This window comes from Bubalus bubalis, chromosome 3, assembly GCF_019923935.1.
Source record: "Bubalus bubalis isolate 160015118507 breed Murrah chromosome 3, NDDB_SH_1, whole genome shotgun sequence".
In the NCBI taxonomy this organism is placed as follows: domain Eukaryota; kingdom Metazoa; phylum Chordata; class Mammalia; order Artiodactyla; family Bovidae; genus Bubalus; species Bubalus bubalis.
The window spans coordinates 101,368,987-101,390,180 of record NC_059159.1 but is presented as its reverse complement, the minus strand read 5'-3'; the positions used below and the strand labels follow the sequence as shown (position 1 = coordinate 101,390,180).

The 21,194-nt window shown below is 44.2% G+C and overlaps 2 protein-coding genes across 5 annotated transcripts in view; one reads left to right on the top strand and one right to left on the bottom strand.

The window, feature by feature from the left end:
- ERMP1 (endoplasmic reticulum metallopeptidase 1) overlaps positions 1 to 21,194 on the bottom strand; it is a 121,868-nt gene that overhangs the window by 96,392 nt on the left and 4,282 nt on the right. The window contains exon 1 of one of the 2 annotated variants that reach the window (XM_045165040.1): positions 5,218 to 5,393. The exons of the other annotated variant lie outside the window; for it this stretch is intronic. Within the exon in view, the coding sequence (XP_045020975.1) occupies positions 5,218 to 5,378 (161 nt within the window). The 5' untranslated portion in view covers positions 5,379 to 5,393. Of the gene's footprint in view, positions 1 to 5,217; positions 5,394 to 21,194 lie in introns of those variants that run through there. 2 annotated transcript variants of the gene reach the window in all.
- MLANA (melan-A) lies at positions 8,941 to 20,561 on the top strand. Of its 3 annotated transcripts, XM_025279089.2 has the most exons (6): positions 9,064 to 9,088; positions 9,247 to 9,368; positions 10,331 to 10,432; positions 12,639 to 12,735; positions 18,832 to 18,945; positions 20,266 to 20,561. In XM_025279089.2, the coding sequence occupies exons 3-6, from the start codon at positions 10,356 to 10,358 to the stop codon at positions 20,332 to 20,334; spliced, it is 357 nt and encodes a 118-aa protein (XP_025134874.1). In that variant the 5' UTR covers positions 9,064 to 9,088; positions 9,247 to 9,368; positions 10,331 to 10,355; the 3' UTR covers positions 20,335 to 20,561. The 3 variants fall into 3 exon arrangements, with proteins under 3 accessions (XP_006080662.1, XP_006080661.1, XP_025134874.1); XM_006080600.3 differs by lacking the exon at positions 9,247 to 9,368 and having other exon boundaries at positions 8,941 to 9,088; positions 12,693 to 12,735; XM_006080599.3 differs by lacking the exon at positions 9,247 to 9,368 and having other exon boundaries at positions 8,941 to 9,088.

The window sequence follows — 21,194 nt, the reverse complement described above, 5'->3', positions numbered from 1 at the left end:
TCATTAAAATTCTTTGGTTTCTCCTGGTAGAGCTGATACTGGCTGAAATATTACAAAAATTTTTACTAAATACCTCTAGAAAAATACAAAGAAACAGCAAGAAACCCAATTTCTGGGGTGCAAGCCCCTCATCCCACCATAGCCTAATGCTCTCAGGCAGTCTCCTTAAAACCCTGGATGAGCTATCTTCTTTTGGTCCCCAAAGAGCTGCATAAACCTGTATGCACACTAATTGGCAATATGAAATCTGTATTCTCTTGGTCAAATTCAACCCTAATCTTGAAAGCCAGCAGCACCTGACACTGGTCCCACACTGGTCTTGGGGGCCACTACTGCCTCTTTTGGGGATTCTCAGGTGGTGCTAGTGGTAAAGAACATGCCTGCCAATGCAGAAGATGATAGTTTGATTCCTGGGCTGGGAAGATCCCCTGGAGGAGGGCATGGCAACCCACTCCAGTATTCTTGCCTGGAGAATCCCATGAACAGAGGAGCCTGGTGGGCTGCAGTCCGTGGGGTCGCAAAGAGTCAGACATGACTGAAGCAACTTAGCAAGCACTGCCTCTTTAAAACAGAGTGCCTAACTTGGGCCCCTGAAGCTCCCCTAAACTAACTGACAAATGGACCCTGGGCTGGTCCAGACAAATAAGCTTAGGTATAACACACAGGAAGGTGACGCAGAGATAAGGCAACTGGATGATTTGAGTCACAAGGTCAGTCTATTGAAGTTTGGCTTGAATACCAGCAGAATGTTAGAAATGATGGATTTATCCAATCCATGAGTATGCTAAAAAAAAAAAAAAAAAAAAAAGCCCAGAGCTGGGACCTCCCCTTCAGATGATAACTCAAGTTAACTTTATAATAACTTGAGTTATATAAAAATAACTCAAGATTATTTTTAACATAACAATTAAAATTAAAATGCTATGTAGAAACTTCTTTGTAAAAGAAAATCAGCATTGAATTCTTTAACAATTAAAAAATCTGAGATAGACAGCATATCCACCCATCATCTCCACAGAAACTGTTAGAAAGAAGGTATAAAGCACAACTCTGACCTTCAGCAATTTCAAATTCCACCTCTTCCCTGTTATCCCAACATTGTTCTTGAAATCCCAGGATCTCACCCCCGATGGATGAGATGAAATTGCTTAACTCCCCATTGAGTTTGTTCTTTTTTTGCTTCCCACATAGAAAATACTCCTTTTACACAGAGACAGTTCGTGTTTTTATCTGTCTAAGGTCTGGGGTTATTTCCAGGCATTCTGGGAGACCAGCAGGAAGGCAGAATGGAGCACATCTTATGGGTGAGCCAAATGACCTTCACTTACTGAAACACAGCCAAAAGTTCGTTATAAATGGTCACTCTCTCAAAATATAAAAACTATGGGGCTTCCCTGGTGGGTCCAGTGGTTAAGAATCCACTTAGCAACGCAGGAGACGTGGGTTCAGATCCCACATGCCTTGAGACAGCTAAGCCTGTGCACCACAAACATTGAGCCTGTGCTCGAGCCGGGGAACCACAACTACTGAGCCTTTGAGCCCAGTCCCCATGCTCTGCAACAAGAGAAGACACCAGTGAGAAGCCCACACACTGCAGTGAAGAGCAGCCCCCATTTGCTGCAACTAGAGAAAGCCTATGCACAGCAATGAAGAATCAGAACAGTCATAAATAATAAATAAATCTTAAAACAAAAAATTATGGGAACATCAAAATGTCAGCCCTTAGAAGCCAGAATTTCTCGTGGGATTGTAGATTTTGTGGCCATGGAAGGAAATCTGGAAAAAGTGCTTCCAGAGACATAGAGGAAGGTGGCAGCTAATACTTCAAATGTTTATTATTTACAAAAACTTTCTTAACCCTTTTAGCTCTTTGATACTAAAAGGGAAGAGGGAGGCTTGGAGATCATGGCTATCCTTCCTCAATGTGCCAGCACCCAGGGACCCTCAAGGCTACATTCTAGAGCCCTTTCTCCTCTGAGCACTCCTCTGTATGTGGTAGGCACTGCTGAAGAGCTGTGAACAGTGACTAAGACCCTTTCCCATCACTAAACCTCCACCAAGTCTTCAGGGCAATACCTGCCAAGAGAGATATCAGGCTCTAGGAGATGGTAGTTGTGCAGGGAAAGGAGGATTTCTTTCAAAATTTAAAAGACAAAAATATGCTGAAGCAAACAGCTGTGTTGTCCTTAATGTTGAAATATTATCCCATTTTCCTCTGATGACCGTACCTCCTAAAAACTTCACTGGGGATGAGATGGGGCAAGAGTTCAGTTCACTGAGGTTCCGTCATGGGCCAGGCTCTGTAGCAGGCACTAGAGATATGGAGATACATGAATCCTACCCCCAGGGGGCTCAGGAATCCATGGACACATCAGAGATGAACAGACGTGTCAGCACCACAGAGTAAGCAGTAGGAAGGGAGTACAAACAGGGAACATCTGGCAGCCTTCCACAGTCTCTGCTCATAGGATTTCCTCTCACAGTGCCAATTAGGAAACAGAAAATCTAGGGAGACTTCTCAGAGATAAATCCTCACTTGGGGAGCCTTGTGACAGCCATCATTTGCCAAATGTTGTCAAGGTCTGTCTTTGTCTTTCCTGCATCCCTTCCTTCTTATATTGGTAACAAAAAAAACCAGATGACGTCTGAAAATTTCTCCTTCTCTGATTTATCAGCCTTGATGGGGTATTAAGCATCCCTGCCCCTACCATTAGTCCATGCCTGAACAAGGATTTGATCAGATCAGATCAGTCACTCAGTCGTGTCCGACTCTTTGCGACCCCATGAATCGCAGCACGCCAGGCCTCCCTGTCCATCACCAACTCCCGGAGTTCACTGAGACTCACGTCCATCGAGTCAGTGATGCCATCCAGCCATCTCATCCTCTGTCGGCCCCTTCTCCTCTTGCCCCCAATCCCTCCCAGCATCAGAGTCTTTTCCAATGAGTCAACTCTTCGCATGAAGTGGCCAAGAACTGGAGTTTCAGCTGTAGCATCATTCCTTCCAAAGAAATCCCAGGGCTGATCTCCTTCAGAATGGACTGGTTGGATCTCCTTGCAGTCCAAGGGACTCTCAAGAGTCTTCTCCAGCACCACAGTTCAGAAGCATCAATTCTTCGGCGCTCAGCCTTCTTCACAGTCCAACTCTCACATCCATACATGACCACAGGAAAAACCATAGCCTTGACTAGACAAACCTTTGTTGGCAAAGTAATGTCTCTGCTTTTGAATATACTATCTAGGTTGGTCATAACTTTCCTTCCAAGGAGTAAGCGTCTTTTTATTTCATGGCTGCAGTCACCATCTGTAGTGATTTTGGAGCCCAGAAAAATCCAGTCTGACACTGTTTCCCCATCTATTTCTTATGACGTGATGGGACCGGATACCATGATCTTCATTTTTGAATGTTGAGCTTTAAGCCAACGTTTTCACTCTCCATTTTCACTTTCATCAAGAGGCTTTTTAGTTCCTCTTCACTTTCTGCCATAAGGGTGGTGTCATCTGCATATCTGAGGTTATTGATATTTCTTCCGGCAATCTTGATTCCAGCTTGTGTTTCTTCCAGTCCAGCGTTTCTCATGATGTACTCTGCATATAAGTTAAATAAACAGGGTGACAATATACAGCCTTGACGTACTCCTTTTCCTATTTGGAACCAGTCTGTTATTCCATGTCCAGTTCTAACTGTTGCTTCCTCACCTGCATACAGATTTCTCAAGAGGCAGATCAGGTGGTCTGGTATTCCCATCTCTTTCAGAATTTTCCACAGTTTATTGTGATCCACACAGTCAAAGGCTTTGGCATAGTCAATAAAGCAGAAATAGATGTTTTTCTGGAACTCTCTTGCTTTTTGATTTGAGACCCCAAGCAAGATCCTCTAATCAATTTAAATCTCATACTTAAACAAGGAGGAACTAGTCAGAGCTGATTTCTTCCTGATAAAAACAACCTGAAGGGTCATCTATTAATTAATTCCTATTACCTGTGTCCAGGTAGAACTCAGCTCTATTCCTTCTTAAGATCTGGTATGCTTAGTTTTTTTTTTTAATTATGTGGGTCACTTCTATAACCTTCCATTAATTTTCTTATATCCTTAAGGAGCCAGAGTCAAGTTTGTGTTGCCAGCAAGCAAAGAACCCTGACTAATGCAAGAGTTCACTGCACACCAGGCACACGAGCCTGACAGCCCCCTCAGAGAGACAGACACTCTGTTCACACTCTGTAGATGAGCAGACTAGTGCCAAGAACCTTGCATACCTGAGGACCACAGTCAGTCCATGCCGGAGCCAGCATTTGACTCAGAACCAGAATCCAAAACCAAAACTCAGGCTTTCTCCTATTCATCTCTCCATGTCACCAATACATTGCCCCAACATTTAAGGGCAGACTGCTGCTTCTAGGTTTCACGTCAATATGATTTATGGTTCACAAAATGTTTCCACACACAACGACAGCACATGTAATCCTCGCAGTCACCTAGGAGGTAGATTAAATACCATGACACTGGAAAACAGATTGACCCTGAGCCTGGTCAGCCTCAGTGTTTTTTCCCCTGCTTACAACCTTTCTATGACTCAACATAACCAGCAAACGAGGGTCAAAAGCTTCGGCATGGTGTTCACATGCTTTGAGCTTCAGAACCTCAGGACTACACTCCTTTTCTGTACTTTGAACTCCAACTGTACAGAACTTCGAGCAGTCCCCCAAACCCGCCAGGCCGTCCCACACCTGTGTACCCTCCCTCCATGTGGATGTCACTTCCCAAACTGGCTCCCATGTCGTGATTTGCAAAACGTTTACTTATCCTCTGCACTGAGAACACCCTCCCCATCTCACGTCTGGTGACCCCCCTGCTCACCTTTCCAGACTCAGAGGAAACTCACCTTCCTTTAAGAAACTTCTCATGTGCCTCCTGTCCCTGAGAATAACCCATACCCCCGCTATTTCCTGGGCAGGAATCTGGGGTGGCTCCAATATTATGACATGGTGGTAAACATAGCATTCCACCCCAAAGATCATTCCAATCAGTCCTGCAAGCCCATCCCTCTTGATACTGACTGGTCACAAGTGGCCATGGGATTATTAAACCCCATTTCTGATTTATTAATGCTCTTTTCTCTGCACCTGAACAGACTCAGGAACTGGGCCTTTGTTCTCACACACAACCAGCTTCTGTGCAAGCCTCCGGACTGATGCTAGTTCTCCCCGAACAACTTACCTGTTGGATTGAGGAACTGACGGAGCCTCGTGAGAGTCCAGCCTGAGACCCGCAGAAGCTGACTCTTGCTCTAGAGTGCCCGAGGGAGAAGGGCCGGGGTGGGGAGGGGGTGGGTGTCCTGTTGGGCGCCCTGTGTAGACACACCTTCGTTCTGCTCCCATCTGGACCTCATCACTGCCACTTCCACCTTCCGACCAATGGCCCTTTATGCCACAGGCAGTATAACTTGTTCACTGATTAGCACTGAGCAATTATCAGACCACAGCTGAGCATTATTAGTTCACAGGCTTAGGCTGCTATCCCACCCTCTTAAGGCTATTTGCACATCCACAGGAGATTCCTGGAGGCATCAGCCTTTCTCAAGTTTTAATAATTTGCCAGGCATTGCACTGGATGATTTTATGTATTTTATCTCATTTAAATCTCACAGCAATTCTGTAATAATTATTAATTCCCATTTTGTAGATGGGGTTGCCGAAGCTCAGAGAGCTTAAGAAACTTGCCGAAGGTCACACAGGTAATAATGGGAGCTGGGATTCAAGGCCATTCTGACTGGGTCCCAGGACTCCACCGGGGGTAGGGAGAGAGTACTGTCTGTGGCCTGCTTCAATAACCACAGAGATGTCTACCTGTCTTCTCCACTTTCTGATAAATAAGTTCTGTTTGTTTAGCTTCTCCTACAAAAGGGCAGCACCAACAACTCCCATTTACAACAATGCCTTTCATAATATTCTAGCATTTTCTGTCAAGGTGTGGTAAGAGAGCAAGAGCTCACAGTCTTGTGGGGCACTGAAGAAAGTTCTAATCCCCAAGAAGGAAAAGTGAAGAGGACTCTGGTTCCTGAGCACTGTGAATGAGAGGGTTTTGAAAAGATCAAAGAGGCATCTCTGCAATCGGTCTCCCAGCCGCTTCATGTGGGGGCCTGCGGTGCAAGGGGACCAAGGCCCACCAGGTGGCAGCAGAGAACAAGTCAGTGGCCGGCCAGGTGCTAAACTCTAATCCTGAGTCTGGGGCACAGGAAGTGCAGCGTCAGGCCCACACTCAAGGCAGGTCTGAACTGGGCCAAAGGGGTAGTGGGTATGGCAACCTTGTAGTAACAGCTTACACTGTCGTTAAACTCAGTCTGTGCCAACCAGGTGGTAAGCCTTATCTCCTTTAACTTTTACAACCAATCTAGGGAGTAGATACTATTAATAACTCTCTTTTTTTAGATGCATGCAATGACGTTCTAAGAGATTTATGATTTATCCAAGGTCACACAGACCGAAGAGAGGAAGTGCAGGCAGTTTGGACTTTAGAGCCCCAACTGTGAGCCTGTTGGTGGTGGTGGTGGGTAGATGTTATACCAGGGAAGAATGTTATGCCAGGGAAGAAGAGAAATCACTAGTGGGGGTGGGGGTAGGGTGAGGGCAGGTGGAGCCTGGGCTGGGCTGGACTGGCTCTGGGGCAGATCCTGGGGCCTAGGCCAGTCCAAGGACAGTGACTAGGAGCCTGAGGCAAAGGGAACTGCTGGGGGCACTTGCAGGAAACGGGATGTGTAGGATTTTGAGGCTGAGGGTCCCTGGTGACTTATTTAAAGAAGCCACCCTAGCTCTTCCTGGGTGCTTCACTCTAACAGGACTGGGTACCCCAGAGGCTGCAAAACCACTCAAAGACCTAAAGAGATGCCCCTGTAAGATCTGATCAGGGCTCCCTTGCTGAGCTCCAAAAAGCAGAGTAGCTGGAAGGGAAGTGCCAAGACAGGTCACAGTATCCCCAGTGAGCTGGGCCTGGTCCCAGAGCCTCTTCTGGGGGAGCGGACAATGCCAGCTGCCTTGCAGTTTCCACCCTGGAACGGTGCCCGGGCACACTCAGGGCCCCCGGGTTAGCTCACATCACTGAGGGACTTGAGCAAGACCCAGGAGCTTCCCTTTGCCCAGAGATATAGGTTAGTACCTTCCTCCTTTCTGGTCTGGCTGCTCATCATCCAGGGGGCCACGTTAGTTGAGTTCAACTTAGCATATTTCAGTCTCTAGGCTCAGAACTACATCCTTTAGTTAACCTGTCTTGTAGGATTCTAGAACAGAAAAATGGCATAGGTACAAAACTAAGGGTATCTGAGTAAGATATGGCTTTAGTTACTGGTTCATTATTGTAACTAATTTAAGATATTAATAATAGGGGAACTGGGTATGGGGTATCTATGTATTATCTTCATATTTTTCTGTAAATCTAAAGCTGTTCTAAAAAATAAAGTATACATTAAAATTTTCTGAAAATAAAGTAAATAAAAGAACTGTATCCTTCTTTCTAGACTAGCACCCACCACTAGGCCTTCCTGGGAGTTATTGGGCATAAACCTGAGCCTCAGGTTAAAGTTGCTCTCCTCAAATCCCTTGACACCAAAGGCTTGTATCCTTCCTGATTTTCTTATGAAATCTCCTAAATCAGCCTCAGTTCTGGGAGTCCAGACCAAGTCTGATTCTTTCTCTGCTGTGGGGCCTTTGCACTGATTCTTCTCTATGAAACACTCTCCATCCATCTGTGAATGGCTGACTCCTTCTTGTCACTCAGATCTGTTTGCATATTCTCTCCTTTTCAGAAAGGAGAGAACAAGGATCTCACCTAATAAAGATCAACCTCACTCATGCTGTTTCATTTCTCCCATGCCATTTCCACTGATGATTATCCAGTGCCGATAATGCCCTCACACAAGACAGTCCAATGGGAACTGGAAAGAACCATAAGATCTGCAAGTTGGGGAAGGGGACCTCGTGTTGTAGTCATGTTAGTCGATCAGTCATGTCCAACTCTTTGCAACCCCATGGACTGCAGCCCACCAGGCTCTTCTGTCCATGGAAATTCTCCAGGCAAGAATACTAGAGTGGGTTGCCATTTCATTCTCCAAGAGATCTTCCCAACCCACGGATCGAACCCAGGTCCCCTGCATTGCAGGCAAATTCTTTACCGTCTGAACTACCAGGGAAGCCGTAAAGGGGAAACTTAGTGGTCATTTAATCTAAGTCCTTGGCTGATAAGAACTCTCACATTCCTTAATCCTGGTGGGTGTTTTGTTTAGTTTTTGCTTGTTTACAATGGTTACAGACAGCTGGTGAGCAATGATAATTCTGTCCCACTGAAATGGTTCTCGGCTGTACACATTTGACTCTCAGAGCAGGCTATGTAGGTTGAATTAGCCCTGGTTTCAATTAAATTCTAGGTAGGTCATATCCACCTTCAAAGAGGAAATTTTCTCTGCTCCTTGCCAATGCAAGAAACCCATTCTTCCCAGGGGACAGTCATCTCTGAGGGTGTCACAAAAAACCTGGGAGCTTAGCTCAGGAAGTTTCAGGGATCCTCTAATTCCTCTTCTTGATCAGGAGGTCATGCTCCTAGATGACCTTCAGGCCTGAGACCAAAGGCTCACCCACACTTTGAGGTGAAGATGAGGGTGGGTAAAGGGTGCCCCGTTACGACTGAATTTCAAGTAAATGGCAAATAATTTTTTGCACTAAAAATATGTCATGGGACACAGTTATACTAAAATCTATTCATTGCTTGTCTGAAATTCAAATGTAACTGGAAAGCCTATATTTTATCTGGCAATCCTACAGATGAGGGATCAGCATTAAAACTAATGACTCCCCTAAGATGAAACCTGGGATTAAGGGAAAAAAGAGGTCACAGTGAGCCATGACTTTTTGAGGAGAGGAATGAAGTTGGTTTCTTTCACGCTAATTAAGCAATCACAAATGACCCCATCAGAAATCCAAACTCGTGATTAACATGGGACTCAAGACCAGGGGGAAAAAAAATTAAAAAGGTTAAGAGCCAGAGAAGCAATCTTCACACAAACGGCAGCCAGCAGACGGAGTTGGTCCCAGGCAGGCAGGTAAGAGCAATGCCTTTTCACCCACTCTTTCAGAACAGAACAGGGTTTGGGAGATTCCAGTGGACTCCTCCAGCCTCCCTGATACCTGGATGTCAGCAGAATTCTCCTCAATATTCACAATTCTCTGACTTTGGAGGGTTCACAAAGTCTCCTCCTAGGTCCTACCTCTAGACTGCCCGGAAGCAAAGCAGAGAACCAGGAAAAGCAGTTATTCGTAGGCTGTAATTGGTTCGTGAACAGCTGTGTCTAGTCCCCTGAAGAACCACTTTTCTTGGCTCAGGTAGGATGAAGTTCATTTGCTGTCCCGCCACTGTTTGCCAAGGCTCGAAACTGGAGGTATAGATTTACAGAAAACAACTGAATGCAGAATTTGTTTTGTGTCTGTCATTTTGAACAGAGTTCATCCCACATTATTCACCTGAGATGATCAGTAAGGTCAAGTGTGACTTCTTTACAACTGGGAAGCGCAAATGGCACATGAAATGCCCCAAGGAAAGGGTTCATGGGGTGAACTCTCCACTCCCCTTTCCCACTTCTCTTCAGCTGTTTTAAATGGGCTCATTAATATAACTCCATGGGGATCAGACCTATGCAATTCACGAGAACAATAGAAGGAATGGAAAACGTACAATAGCAAGGAGAGAAGAGAAATCATTGTTGGTTTTTAATAAGCACACTCTAATAATGACCACTGAAGTTCACGAGCTTTTTGTTTGTATCATAGTTTAAAATTTCATATTTGGGGGACAGTTTCCTTTGTTGGAAAATGGGCTTGAAGGATGCTGTGCTAAGGCACATGCCCATTATATCATCATAGCCTTTTATTTGTCCAAGGATTGATATAAAATAATACCTCTGGAGAGAAATAACTCCTCTTATTAATCTGTCTTGAGCCAGGGAAAGTAAGCAATGAATTAAAATGCTTTTTGTTTGTTTCTCTACAAGTTTATGGTATAGAGTCAAATTAACTCTCAAATCACAACTCAGTTTGAAAGTTTTATCCTTTTGTTTGTGGTTTTTCTTCTTTGAACTTAAATTTCAGTTGGTAGAAAGGGGTTAAAAAGCTGAGCAATTCCCACTTGCTATCTGTGAAAGAAACAAGTACAAGTCCTTGCACAGAGAGAAAACAGAGGATTTGGATGTCATTTTTGGTCACCTAGCGAGAATGTCTTTGTGGGTGTTTTTGAGATGGTAAGAACACTCTGGATGCATGAACTGACACCTGTGTGCCCCTGCTGCTAGGTGTCCCGTGGCCTGACCCTACAAGATGCCAAGAGAAGAGGCTCACTTCTTCTATGGTTCCCCCAGGAAAGGGCACAGCCACTCTTACATCACGGCTGAAGAGTAAGTTCAAAACCAGACCCAGCGGGGTTACAGTTTGCTGTTTGCTGACACAGCCTCTGGCTTCCACAAGCACATGTCTGTCTGTAAATCTCTCTAGTGTTTATTTCTGCAGAAATAAACCTGGCAATGAGGTAAGGAGACCCTGAGGTCCTACGAAAGGTCTCAGATTTCTCTGAGGCCAAAGAGGCAAAGAGGGAGGGAAGGCAAAAACCTGGATCTTGCCATTTTTGTTTGCATTCTTAGCTATGAGGCCTTTACTGTAGGTTCCCAGGCTGAAAAACCTCTGTCTGAGAGCATGATGCCTCTGTCCTCAAGCCTTGCCTGTCTACTCCACTCAGGCTCCCAGAGGTGGTTTGCAGATAGAACACAGGCAAGTTGCCAAAGGACAGTGAGGTTGAAGGGCAGGTGCATCCCTCCACCTGCTGACTGAGTCCAAGGTGAAGAGGGTGGTCATAACCTTTGCATCAATGCTTTACCCTAAAGAAAGGTGTTTAGTATTATGAATTATTTTAAAATAAGTATTTGCATGATTAAACATTTCTAAGTGCTAAGCAATGTACACCAGCTCAAGATGCTATTCTCTCCTTTGAAAAAAATCTTAAAACCTACTGGGAGAGTTAGGCATGGGAGTAATTTCATCAGGTGTAAGTGCTGTGATGGGGACATAAGCCACAGGACATACTCTGCAAGGACGAGAGTGGGCAAGGGGTGGTGGCAGTGGGAGGGGCCCCTCTCTGAGTGGAGACTCCAATGGGACAAATGAGGAATCTGGGTTTTGTTTGGACCGTCTCTCAAGTGATCTGCTCAGAACTTCCTGCAAAACTGCTGTCTTGGGAGAAAACTGTTGAATTGCTTTACTGGAGTGAACTAGCAGGGGCAAGAGAGATGGAGAACCTGTCAAAGGCACTGAAGAGGAATTCAGGCTGGAGTTATTTCTTCAGAAGACCCTAGTGGGATTCTCTAATATCCCTGCATGGTCAAATGGGATGTGGTGGTGAGATCTTCTGAAAAAAAGTCCCAACAGCAAAAAAATACTCTTGAGGGGTGCAACTGCATGTGGTATTAGGTAGTATATTTTTCAGGATTTACATGATGACTCAGCAGACCCTACTTCTGTGAAACCACAGTTGAGAAGTTCTCAGTTGAGGTGGCAGAAGCCACTTATGGAGCTCGTGAAAATGCAGCTTCCTGGGCACTGCTGCCCAAGAGGCTGACTCAGTAGGTCTTGAGGTCAGGGGCCCAGGATCTGTACTTTAACACGCATCTCAGGCAACTCCCTTGCAGGAGGTATTTGGGTGACATCTGAGGAGCCCTGCCCTGCTGGGCAATGGGTTCTTATGGTGTGTCTGGCACATCCCAGCATTTTTGGCTCTCACTTCCTATGTGTGAGGAGTTCAAACAGAGCTCTGTGTGTGTCGAGATGCCCGAGGGGGTGACCACAGACCTAGGAGGTAGAATGAGAGCACAGGCATGCTGGGAATGGAATCATCTGCCTTCAGTCACGAGAACCCACTGAATGCCCTTGTAACAGCTCCATTTCAGGAAGCGGTGATGTGGTCAAAAGGGCACTGGCTGGGTACCTCAGGCCAGTCGCTGTGAATGCTGGTTCTGTCTCTCTCTGGTTGTGCAACCTTGGGCATATTACCAGCCTAAAGTCTTGGGGATGTCAGATGTGAAATGAATGTCATACCTACCCCTGAGGATTGTTGTGACAGAGCCAGTAGCAGGGTGCTCACCATAGTGCTTGGCAGGGTTGTTGTGAGAATTAAATAATCTAATGCATACAGAATGGTTATCATGGTTACCCAGCTTACAGCAGACATTAAGTCAAAGTTAATTTCTGTTTCTTTTTTGTGGACTGACAGTTGGGGAAAATGTTTTAAACTAGCCCTGATGGAAAGATAACTCAGTCCACAGAAGGGTCAGCTGCCACTGCACCTGTTGCACTTGGAGCTTGGGTGCTGGGGCCCACGGCACTTAGCACTGCTGCGTGGACACACACCTGAGAGGCTCCTAGAGATGGTTCTGTCTCTGTATATGCGTGCTGGACGCCCACGGGTGCCTGGTGTGGGGTGGGGTGGAATACTCCTGGGAGATGCTGCTCTGATCACAAAGCCCCTGTGAAGAGAGAAGATTGACGCAGGTTTCATCATAATCTGGAGCAAGGTTTCCATACCAAGGTGGACTTGTCTGTCTCTCGGGCCAGGGCTGCAGGGATTGGCATCCTGATAGTGATTCTGGGAATTCTACTACTTCTCAGCTGCTGGTATTGCAGACGACGAAGTGGATACCGAAGCTTGAAGGTCAGTAAAGTGTTCCCACCACTGAGTCTCTCCAGTTCCAGGACCTCTCTTCTCATTCTTTCTCTGAAGTTCTGGGGAGTGTAGTAACAGTCTCACAATCACCTCCAGCACTGATTCATGGTTCTGATGCACCTTTCTCTACACTGTATGTCTTATAACTCTTCCTTTGCCTCTGCCCAGGCATGAATCCCAACCAGGAACTTGGTCCATCTTTCTGATTCCACTCACAGCAAACTCGAGGGCCTGCCTATGTAGCTGATGGTTTTGGGGGGCAAGGGGGAAGGCTTCGTGGTCCTCTTGCACAGTTGAACAGAAATACATGAGACACGCCAGGTCTTACCAATCCTTCTGGGGATTCCCACTGGCTCTGTTACTCCCCTTAGTGGCCCATTCTTCTTATCCTACCTCTTCACCCCTTTCTTTCCAGGTTTCCTGGGAATTCCAAGTTCTTCTAACTCTATTAGCAAGCAGTCCAGCATAGCCAGGACCCATGTAGCCATCAGTGCGGTGAGGAAACTGCCCACCCCTCAGCAGCACAAAGCACTGCCAGGTTTTTAACAGGCTCCTCCCTCCTCTGATGCTCAATGTGGTTTTATTAGGATTTTTGCTCCTTTACCCATATGAGCAGGAAGTTAACAAATGACAGTGTCCAGTCTTGGGGTAGCAGGATCCTTCAGAAACAAGCAACATCAACAAAGTCACTAACCTGTGAAGACTACAGGTTTCAGAAACCTTGCTTCAAAGACAGGTAGCAGTTTGGAACTTGAGCATCCAAAGGCATTCTCCACAGTGAGCAACAGGATAGAAGGAGAATTGCAATTTTTCTTTCTCCTCTCTCTTTATTACAGATCTGAAAGCTTCTGAGGTTGATATATAATGGGAAAAATTTTATCTTTACAAAAGATGTTGGAAAGTCCCCTTCCTCATTTAGCAACATTTCAGAGAAAGTGGTTCTGTGATGGAGAGGAGGGCTGGTCTGGGTGGAAGTCTAGAGCCTGGCAGTTCCTGAGAAGGAGAAGGGGGAAGTGAAAATGGTAGCTTCAAATTCTTCTCCTTGCTGGAAAGCTTGGGAAGTCCCATGTGACCCTTTTCCTAATGGCCATCTTGCCATGGTGTCCCAGATATAAATCATGAAAGGGTGAACGTGGGGAGACCCAGTCACCAAGCAGCAGCCCTCCAGTGTGGTGGCATTTATGGGAAGGAGAAGTTCTTGAGTCTGAATAAGACTCCAACCATAGCAAAGCCTTGGGTTGAGAGGTTAGGGAATATAACTCTTTGCTCTCTGCTATATACGCTTACTCCTTGGAAGGAAAGTTATGACTAACCTAGATAGCATATTCAAAACCAGAGACATTACTTTACCAACAAAGGTCCGTCTAGTCAAGGCTATGGTTTTTCCAGTAGTCATGTATGGATGTGAGAGTTGGACCGTGAAGAAAGCTGAGTGACGAAGAATTGATGCTTTTGAACTGTGGTGTTGGAGAAGACTCTTGAGAGTCCCTTGGACTGCAAGGAGATCCAACCAGTCCATTCTGAAGGAGATCAGCGCTGGGATTTCTTTGGAAGGAATGATGCTAAAGCTGAAACTCCAGTACTTTGGCCACCTCATGCGAAGAGTTGACTCATTGGAAAAGACCCTGATGCTGGGAGGGATTGGGGGCAAGAGGAGAAGGGGACAACAGAGGATGAGATGGCTGGATGGCATCACTGACTTGATGGATGTGAGTCTGAGTGAACTCCGGGAGTTGGTGATGGACAGGGAGGCCTGGCGTGCTGTGATTCATGGGGTCGCAAAGAGTCGGACACGACTGAGCGACTGAACTGAACTGAACTGATACACTTCATGTGTACCTCTAGAACAGGGTTATGACATTGCCTTATAATTTGTTACTTTTTGCTTCTTCCACACCCTCTCTTCATCCCATTTGGAGCTGATGCAGAGAGGATTTTTTATTCCCCTTTTACTTCCAGAGCCTAGCATAATGCCTGGTACACGGCAGTCAGCCAATTGTATGGCACAAGGATTTGGTCTCACTCTGCTGTTGACTTACTGGTGGCCTTAGATCTTCATTTCTCTGAGCCTCATTTGCTCTATTATACACCTAGATACAGACGACATACATGATTCATATCACTTTTTATGTAATATATGCTTTCTTCTATAATTAAAAAAATTAATTCTATGTTTACATATTTAAAAAAAATAATTAGTCGTTCAAGGAATAAAAGCTCTACAAACTCAATATGTTGGTATCCATTCCTTCAGTTCAGTTGCTTAGTCGTGTCCATTCCTTCAGTTCAGTTGCTTAGTCATGTCCGACTCTTTGCAACCCCATGAATCACAGCACGCCAGGCCTCCTTGTCCATCACCAACTCCCGGAGTTCACTCAAACTCATGTCCATCGAGTCGTGATGCCATCCAGCCATCTCATCCTCTGTCGTCCCCGTCTCCTCCTGCTTCCAATCCCTCCCAGCATCAGAGTCTTTCCAGTGAGTCAACTCTTCTCATGAGGTGGCCAAAGTATTGGAGTTTCAGCCTCACCATCAGTCCTTCCAATGAACACCTAGGACTGATCTCCTTTAGGATGGACTGGAGAGTGAAAAAGTTAGCTTAAAGCTCAACATTCAGAAAACTAAGATCATGGCATCTGGTCCCATCACTTCATGGCAAATAGATGGGGAAACAGTGGAAACAGTGTCAGACTTTATTTTTCTGGGCTCCAAAATCACTGCAGATGGTGATTGCAGCCATGAAATTAAAAGACGCTTACTTCTTGGAAGGAAAGTTATGACCAACCTAGATAGCATATTCAAAAGCAGAGACATTACTTTGCCAACAAAGGTCCGTCTAGTTAAGGCTATGGTTTTTCCAGTAGTCATGTATGGATGTGAGAGTTGGACTGTGAAGAAAGCTGAGCACCGAAGAATTGATGGTTTTGAACTGTGGTGCTGGAGAAGACTCTTGAGAGCCCCTTGGACTGCAAGGAAGACTGTCCATAATTTCTAGCTTGATGCTACCCAGACAAAAAAGCAAACTTTTCCCCCTTATTCTGCTTCAACACTCTCTTATCTTAAATGCGTTCAATGGACGAATGATAGTCTGAGCCATGGCCTCCGATACTGAACATTTGCCTGGCTGTTCAACCTGCCATCCTCCAGTCCTCTTGCAGAGTTTCTGGAATTTTTATGACATTTAAAAACTGTGTTTAAATTCTCTGATTCCTTTTAATGTTTTAAAATGGAGTCATTTACTTTTAAAATTAATATTAAAATCTTGTTTTGAGACTTTCGTATCTCCTAAAAAGCCAGGTTGGGGACCAGCAGTCTAAGAAATGTAGGTAAAATTATGTAAAGTAGTGCATTAAGTACTGTATTTAATTACATAATTACCTCCCTGTCTCTCTTTGGTGATTCTGTTTTCATTATAAAACAGAAGAAGATAAATGACGATTAATGCAAGCTTCAGGTACCACTTTTAAGCAACCTTTATTAAGCCTTGAAATATGTTTATTTTTCCACTTTCATTGACCACAGAATGGTAGAAAGGTTGGTTGGAAGTAAGGCCTCCTAAAATTTCTTCCTTGCCCAACAATTCCTCTTGGACCTGAAAAACATCTTTTGACAGGAAAGACTGCTTTATGCAGAAATGCGTTTCTGCAGAAAAATGATTTATAAGGCATTGGAAGTTGGCTTTCATATATATGAATTTTATTCTTTCACTTCTAAGTTTAGGACATAACACTTCTTATTCTTGGGGAAAAATTCAAAAGCTCTCCTGACAGCTCAGTTTACACTCACATCTTTCAGCGTCATGTTTCTCAGTGTACACTCAGGGGCCCCTGCACTCAAATAACCTAGGGTTCTTGCTAAAATGTAGTCTGGGACCATCTCTGGTGGTGGGACCCAGGACCCTGTTTGAACACACACACTGAAGTTTGATGCAAATACACAGAATTGGCAGTGAACTGGGGAAGTGAATCAAGCTCCTAACCTATGGTAGGTGAGAATTAAAAAAATAAGGAATAAAACCAATAATCGAGGTAAAGGGAGAGAATGCATTAACATTAACACACCTTGTGCTGTGCTATGCTGTGTTTAGTTCCTCAATCATGTCTGAGTCTTTGCAGCCTCAAAGACTACAGCCCGCCAGGCTCCTCTGTCCATGGGGATTCTCCAGGCAAGAATACTGGAATGGGTTGCCATGCCCTCCTCCATGGGATCTTCCCAACCTGGAATGGAACCCAGGTCTCCTGCATTGCAGGCAGATTCTTTACTCTCTGAGCCACCAGGGAAGCCCAAGAATACTGGAGTGGTTAGCCTATCCCTTCCCCATGGGAACTTTCCAACCCAGGGATCAATCCAGGGTCTCCTGCATAGCAGGCAGATTCTTTACCAGCTGAGCTATGCAGGAAGCCCATTAAGCACCTTACTGGAGGTATATCACTGGTAGCTGTGGAGGGGAGCAGAACCTCCTTGGATCCTCTAGTCAAGATGGGGTCCTTGTGCTTATATACTTTCAAAAGGTAGTGTCAATAATGATTTCAGAGTAGAGTTTAGGAAAACTTCTTTACAGCCGGCAGACTCTATAGGTACCAGCCCCAACCATGTCTGGTCTCATCCAACTGATGATCCAAACACTTCTCCTTCCTGGGAGACCCGTACGGATGCCATTCTCTTTCAACCCAGTAATGCCAATAATCAACCACAGTCTACAGACAAGACTGTGGAGGAGGCACTGAACAGGCACAGCCTTCCTGTTCCAGTTCCCCTCAGCCAGGACCCCAGAGAGCTGCTCATGCCCTATTGGTGGATTTGGTTCACAGATAATGTTTGGGTCTGTAACTTATAAAAATGGAATTAGGTGCAAACATTTGAAAGTAACATTTTATATAAAAATCTTAATTTCTTGTTTATTTTTTGAAAAAAATCAAAAGATCTGGCAAAACTTCGCAGCTAGGCAGTGGTTTGTCCCTTTAGAAGGGACACATATTCCCTCCTTTTCTATGGCCCCCACCTGACCTCCTCCTTCCTCTAAGGGTCATATCGTAGCAGGATCATGTCAGGCACAGGCAATAAGGAAGTGCATTGCCTGGAGAGCCTGGGACCAGCAGTATCAGTATTACTTGGGAACTTACCAGAAATGCAAATTTATAGGGCTTTACCCTATACCTACTATATCAGAAATTCTGGGTGTGAGCCCAGCAATCTGTGTTTAACAAGTCCCCCAGGTGACACTGCTGCATTCTAAAGTTTGAGAATGACTACTGTGGAGAGGCTCTGCCATCCCTGGGATTCTCCAGGGAAGTACTGGAGTGGGTTGCCATTACCTTCTCCAATGCATGAAAGTGAAAAGTGAAAGTGAAGTTGCTCAGTTGTGTCTGACTCCCCACATCCCCATGGACTGCAGCCTGCCAGGCTCCTCCATCCATGGGACTCTCCAGGCAAAAGTACTGGAGTGGGTTGCCATTGCCTTCTCCGTGTCATTATGGGGAAGGCAGAAATAGACAGTGTCCCTGCTATCAAGCTGTTCCTATGTTTCTCCTCACTGTGAAACCACCTCCTGCCTCCCTAGCTCTGATCTACTCCTCTTGTAATCATTCTCTGAGATCCAGTTTTATATTTCACTCTTCTTCTCCTTCCTTTCAAAAATATTCATTGACTAACTAATAGATGTCAGGCACTGTATTAGGTGTTTTGTTGTGCTCAGTCATGTCCTATTCTTTGTGACCCCATAGACTGTAGCCTGCCAGGCTCCTCTGTCCATGGGATTTTTCCAGGGAAGAATACTGGAGTGGGTTGTCATTTCCTCCTCCAAGGGATCTCCTCGACTCCCCATCTCCTGCATTGGCAGGTGGGTTCTTTACCACTGAGCCACTGGGGAAGCCTAGTTCTGAGAGTTAGGTGACATTATCTTCATATTACTGATTAAAACACTGGAATTCAGAGAGATTAAGTGACTACCTGAGGATACACTGAAGATAAGTGGCAGGGCCAAGATTAAAACTCATTCTTAAAACGTCAGCTTCCTTCTTTTTTTCTTTAATGGACTCAATTATTTTTTTCTCACCCATTGACCTTCATGAATTCACATTTCAGGACAAAAACATTCATGCTGGTACTCAAAGTACGCTAACAGGAAGATGTTCACATGAGGGGCTTGGTCAACAGGACAGCAAATTGCCTTTTCAAGAGAACAATTGTGAACCTGTGGTAGGTTGAGATCTTGCATCCTGGTGTTTCTGTATATGCCTACTTTTAACTCTAATGAATAAAATATTGCCATTTAAAAAACAAGGGCAATGTGAATATATTTAATGCTACTGACTAAAAAATGGTTAAAATGTTAAATTTTATATGGTATATTTTACCATAATAAAAAGTAAATAGTAAGATTAAAAACAAGGGAATTCAAAGAGGTTTTCTTAAATTGTGTCCTCTCATATCCAGAGTTTCCTGGGTCAATAAATAAACATCTACATGTAAGGCCCAAAGGAAGAACTTGGTTCTGGATACAATGTCCGTTTGTCTCATGCTTTTTAGTATAATTGCTTTGGTCCTGAACATAGACATAACAGAGGGAAAAAGTGCCTATTATTAATTGTATAGAGTTGCACTGTCCAATAGTTGCGCTGTAGCCACTAGTCACATGCGGTTATTGAAAACCTGAAACGCAGTACTCTGAATTAAGACATCCTGGAATACGTACTAGATTTCAACAACTTAGTATGAAGAAAATAACATAAAAATCCACTAATGAGTTTTATACTGACTACAGGTTGAAGTGATAATATCTCACTTCAACATGAAAGTGGGGTTAAATAAAATATATTAGTGAAATTAATTTTACTTGTTTCTCTTAATTTTTAAAAATGCAGCTACTAGGAATTTTAAAACCACATATGTGGTACACTCTATTCCTACTGGACAGTCCTGGTATAGATGCAGTAATTATAGCTTTTGAGAGCACTGGCTCCAGAGCCAAATTCCTATATTTGACTCTTAACTCCATGACTGGCCAGTTGTAAGACATTCATCAAGTGATTTAACCTCCTTGTGCCCCAGCTGCCTGACCTGTAACATAAAAACAATGGAAATATTCCTAAGGTTGTTGGAATTAAATGAGGGCCTGATACATTTGTGCTCTGTTGATAGAAGCAACAGCCTTTAGACACAGCTATCAGGATTTATGCTTGTGGTAAAGATGCTGTGTGATCAGTGTCTGTAACAGGACTGAAAAATTCATAAGTTAGGGCTTGGGGCTTCTACTGATAAAGATAATCCAAGGAGATTTGGGGGAAGCCACTTAGCCTTTTTTCTCCCCCCACCACCGCCCAAATGCTTCAACATACACACTTGTGTAATTTAACATTAATTACCTCATTGGGTGGAAATTAGATATGGACAGTTAAGCGAACAAGTTTCAATCCAGAGCAAAAGTATAAACATGATGCTAACCATTTTGACTTAATCCCTCTTCCAGAACCATGTGTGTTGTTGTCAAGCCCATGCTCTCCTTTCTCATTCTCACAGATTCCCAATGCTCCACCTGCTTATGAGAAACTGTCTGCAGAACAGTCACCACCACCTTATTCTCCATGAGAGCCAGCGAGGCCTTGAGAGGTGCTGAAATGATTTCCCTCATGCTTTTGCTTGAATTTGATGTGGATATGCAATGTTATGCTTCAGAATGCTGTAGAAACAATGTATATGATCTCTACTAATAAGCTAAGTGTCAAATTCTTTGTAGGGCAACTGATTGAGGAAATGATAAGAAATGTTAAAATGGGAAAAACTTTGTCAATAAACATTGTAATGGATTGATACTATCTGTGCCAGTAATAATAAATCTACAATGTTATTTTCTGAGGGACAGCATTCAAGTGCTGTTCTGAGACCACTGGATTTCTTTTTAAGTTAAAATGTGGCTAAAAACTAACTACTATTCTGATTTTTGAAGAAGCAGCCTCTTGACCAACATGAACTCTAACAGAACAGTTGCAGGTTAGTCTGTGTTATGGAGTACTCAAAATGATACCTTTACAGGTTTAAGGTCGAGAGCTGAATGACCTAACAAATTACAGTCAGATTAATCTGATCAGGAATCAGTCATGTCTCTTTGTGTTCTACAGTTTCATGGTGCAATAATAACACACTGCAGAGATCCTGTATTTTTAGTAATACAGTTCATGCAGTTCTAATTACATTTCACTTCAATGCTCAATGCTATGATAATTAATGACAAGGATTTCCTGTTAAATCAAAAGGTGGTGTAAGGACTTAAACAAGTAAAAGCTACTCTAGTTTGGCTGACACCTTGGTTTCAATGTCCCAAAGGCAATTTAGCTCCTTTGGGCTCCCAAATTCCTCTCAAAAGAACATACAGAAGAAATCATAAAGGATCAGAAATTCTGGAATGGTGTCTTTATTTGTATAGCAACATTGCAATTTATGTGACATCT

What these genes read in the sequence shown, in the direction of transcription:
- MLANA (XM_006080599.3), top strand. Translation starts at nt 10,356, where the DNA reads ATGCCAAGAGAAGAGGCTCACTTCTTCTATGGTTCCCCCAGGAAAGGG. An exon ending in TCTTACATCACGGCTGAAGA is followed by an intron (nt 10,433 to 12,638) that starts GTAAGTTCAAAA and finishes CTCTCGGGCCAG; the next exon opens with GGCTGCAGGGATTGGCATCC. An exon ending in GTGGATACCGAAGCTTGAAG is followed by an intron (nt 12,736 to 18,831) that starts GTCAGTAAAGTG and finishes TTCACATTTCAG; the next exon opens with GACAAAAACATTCATGCTGG.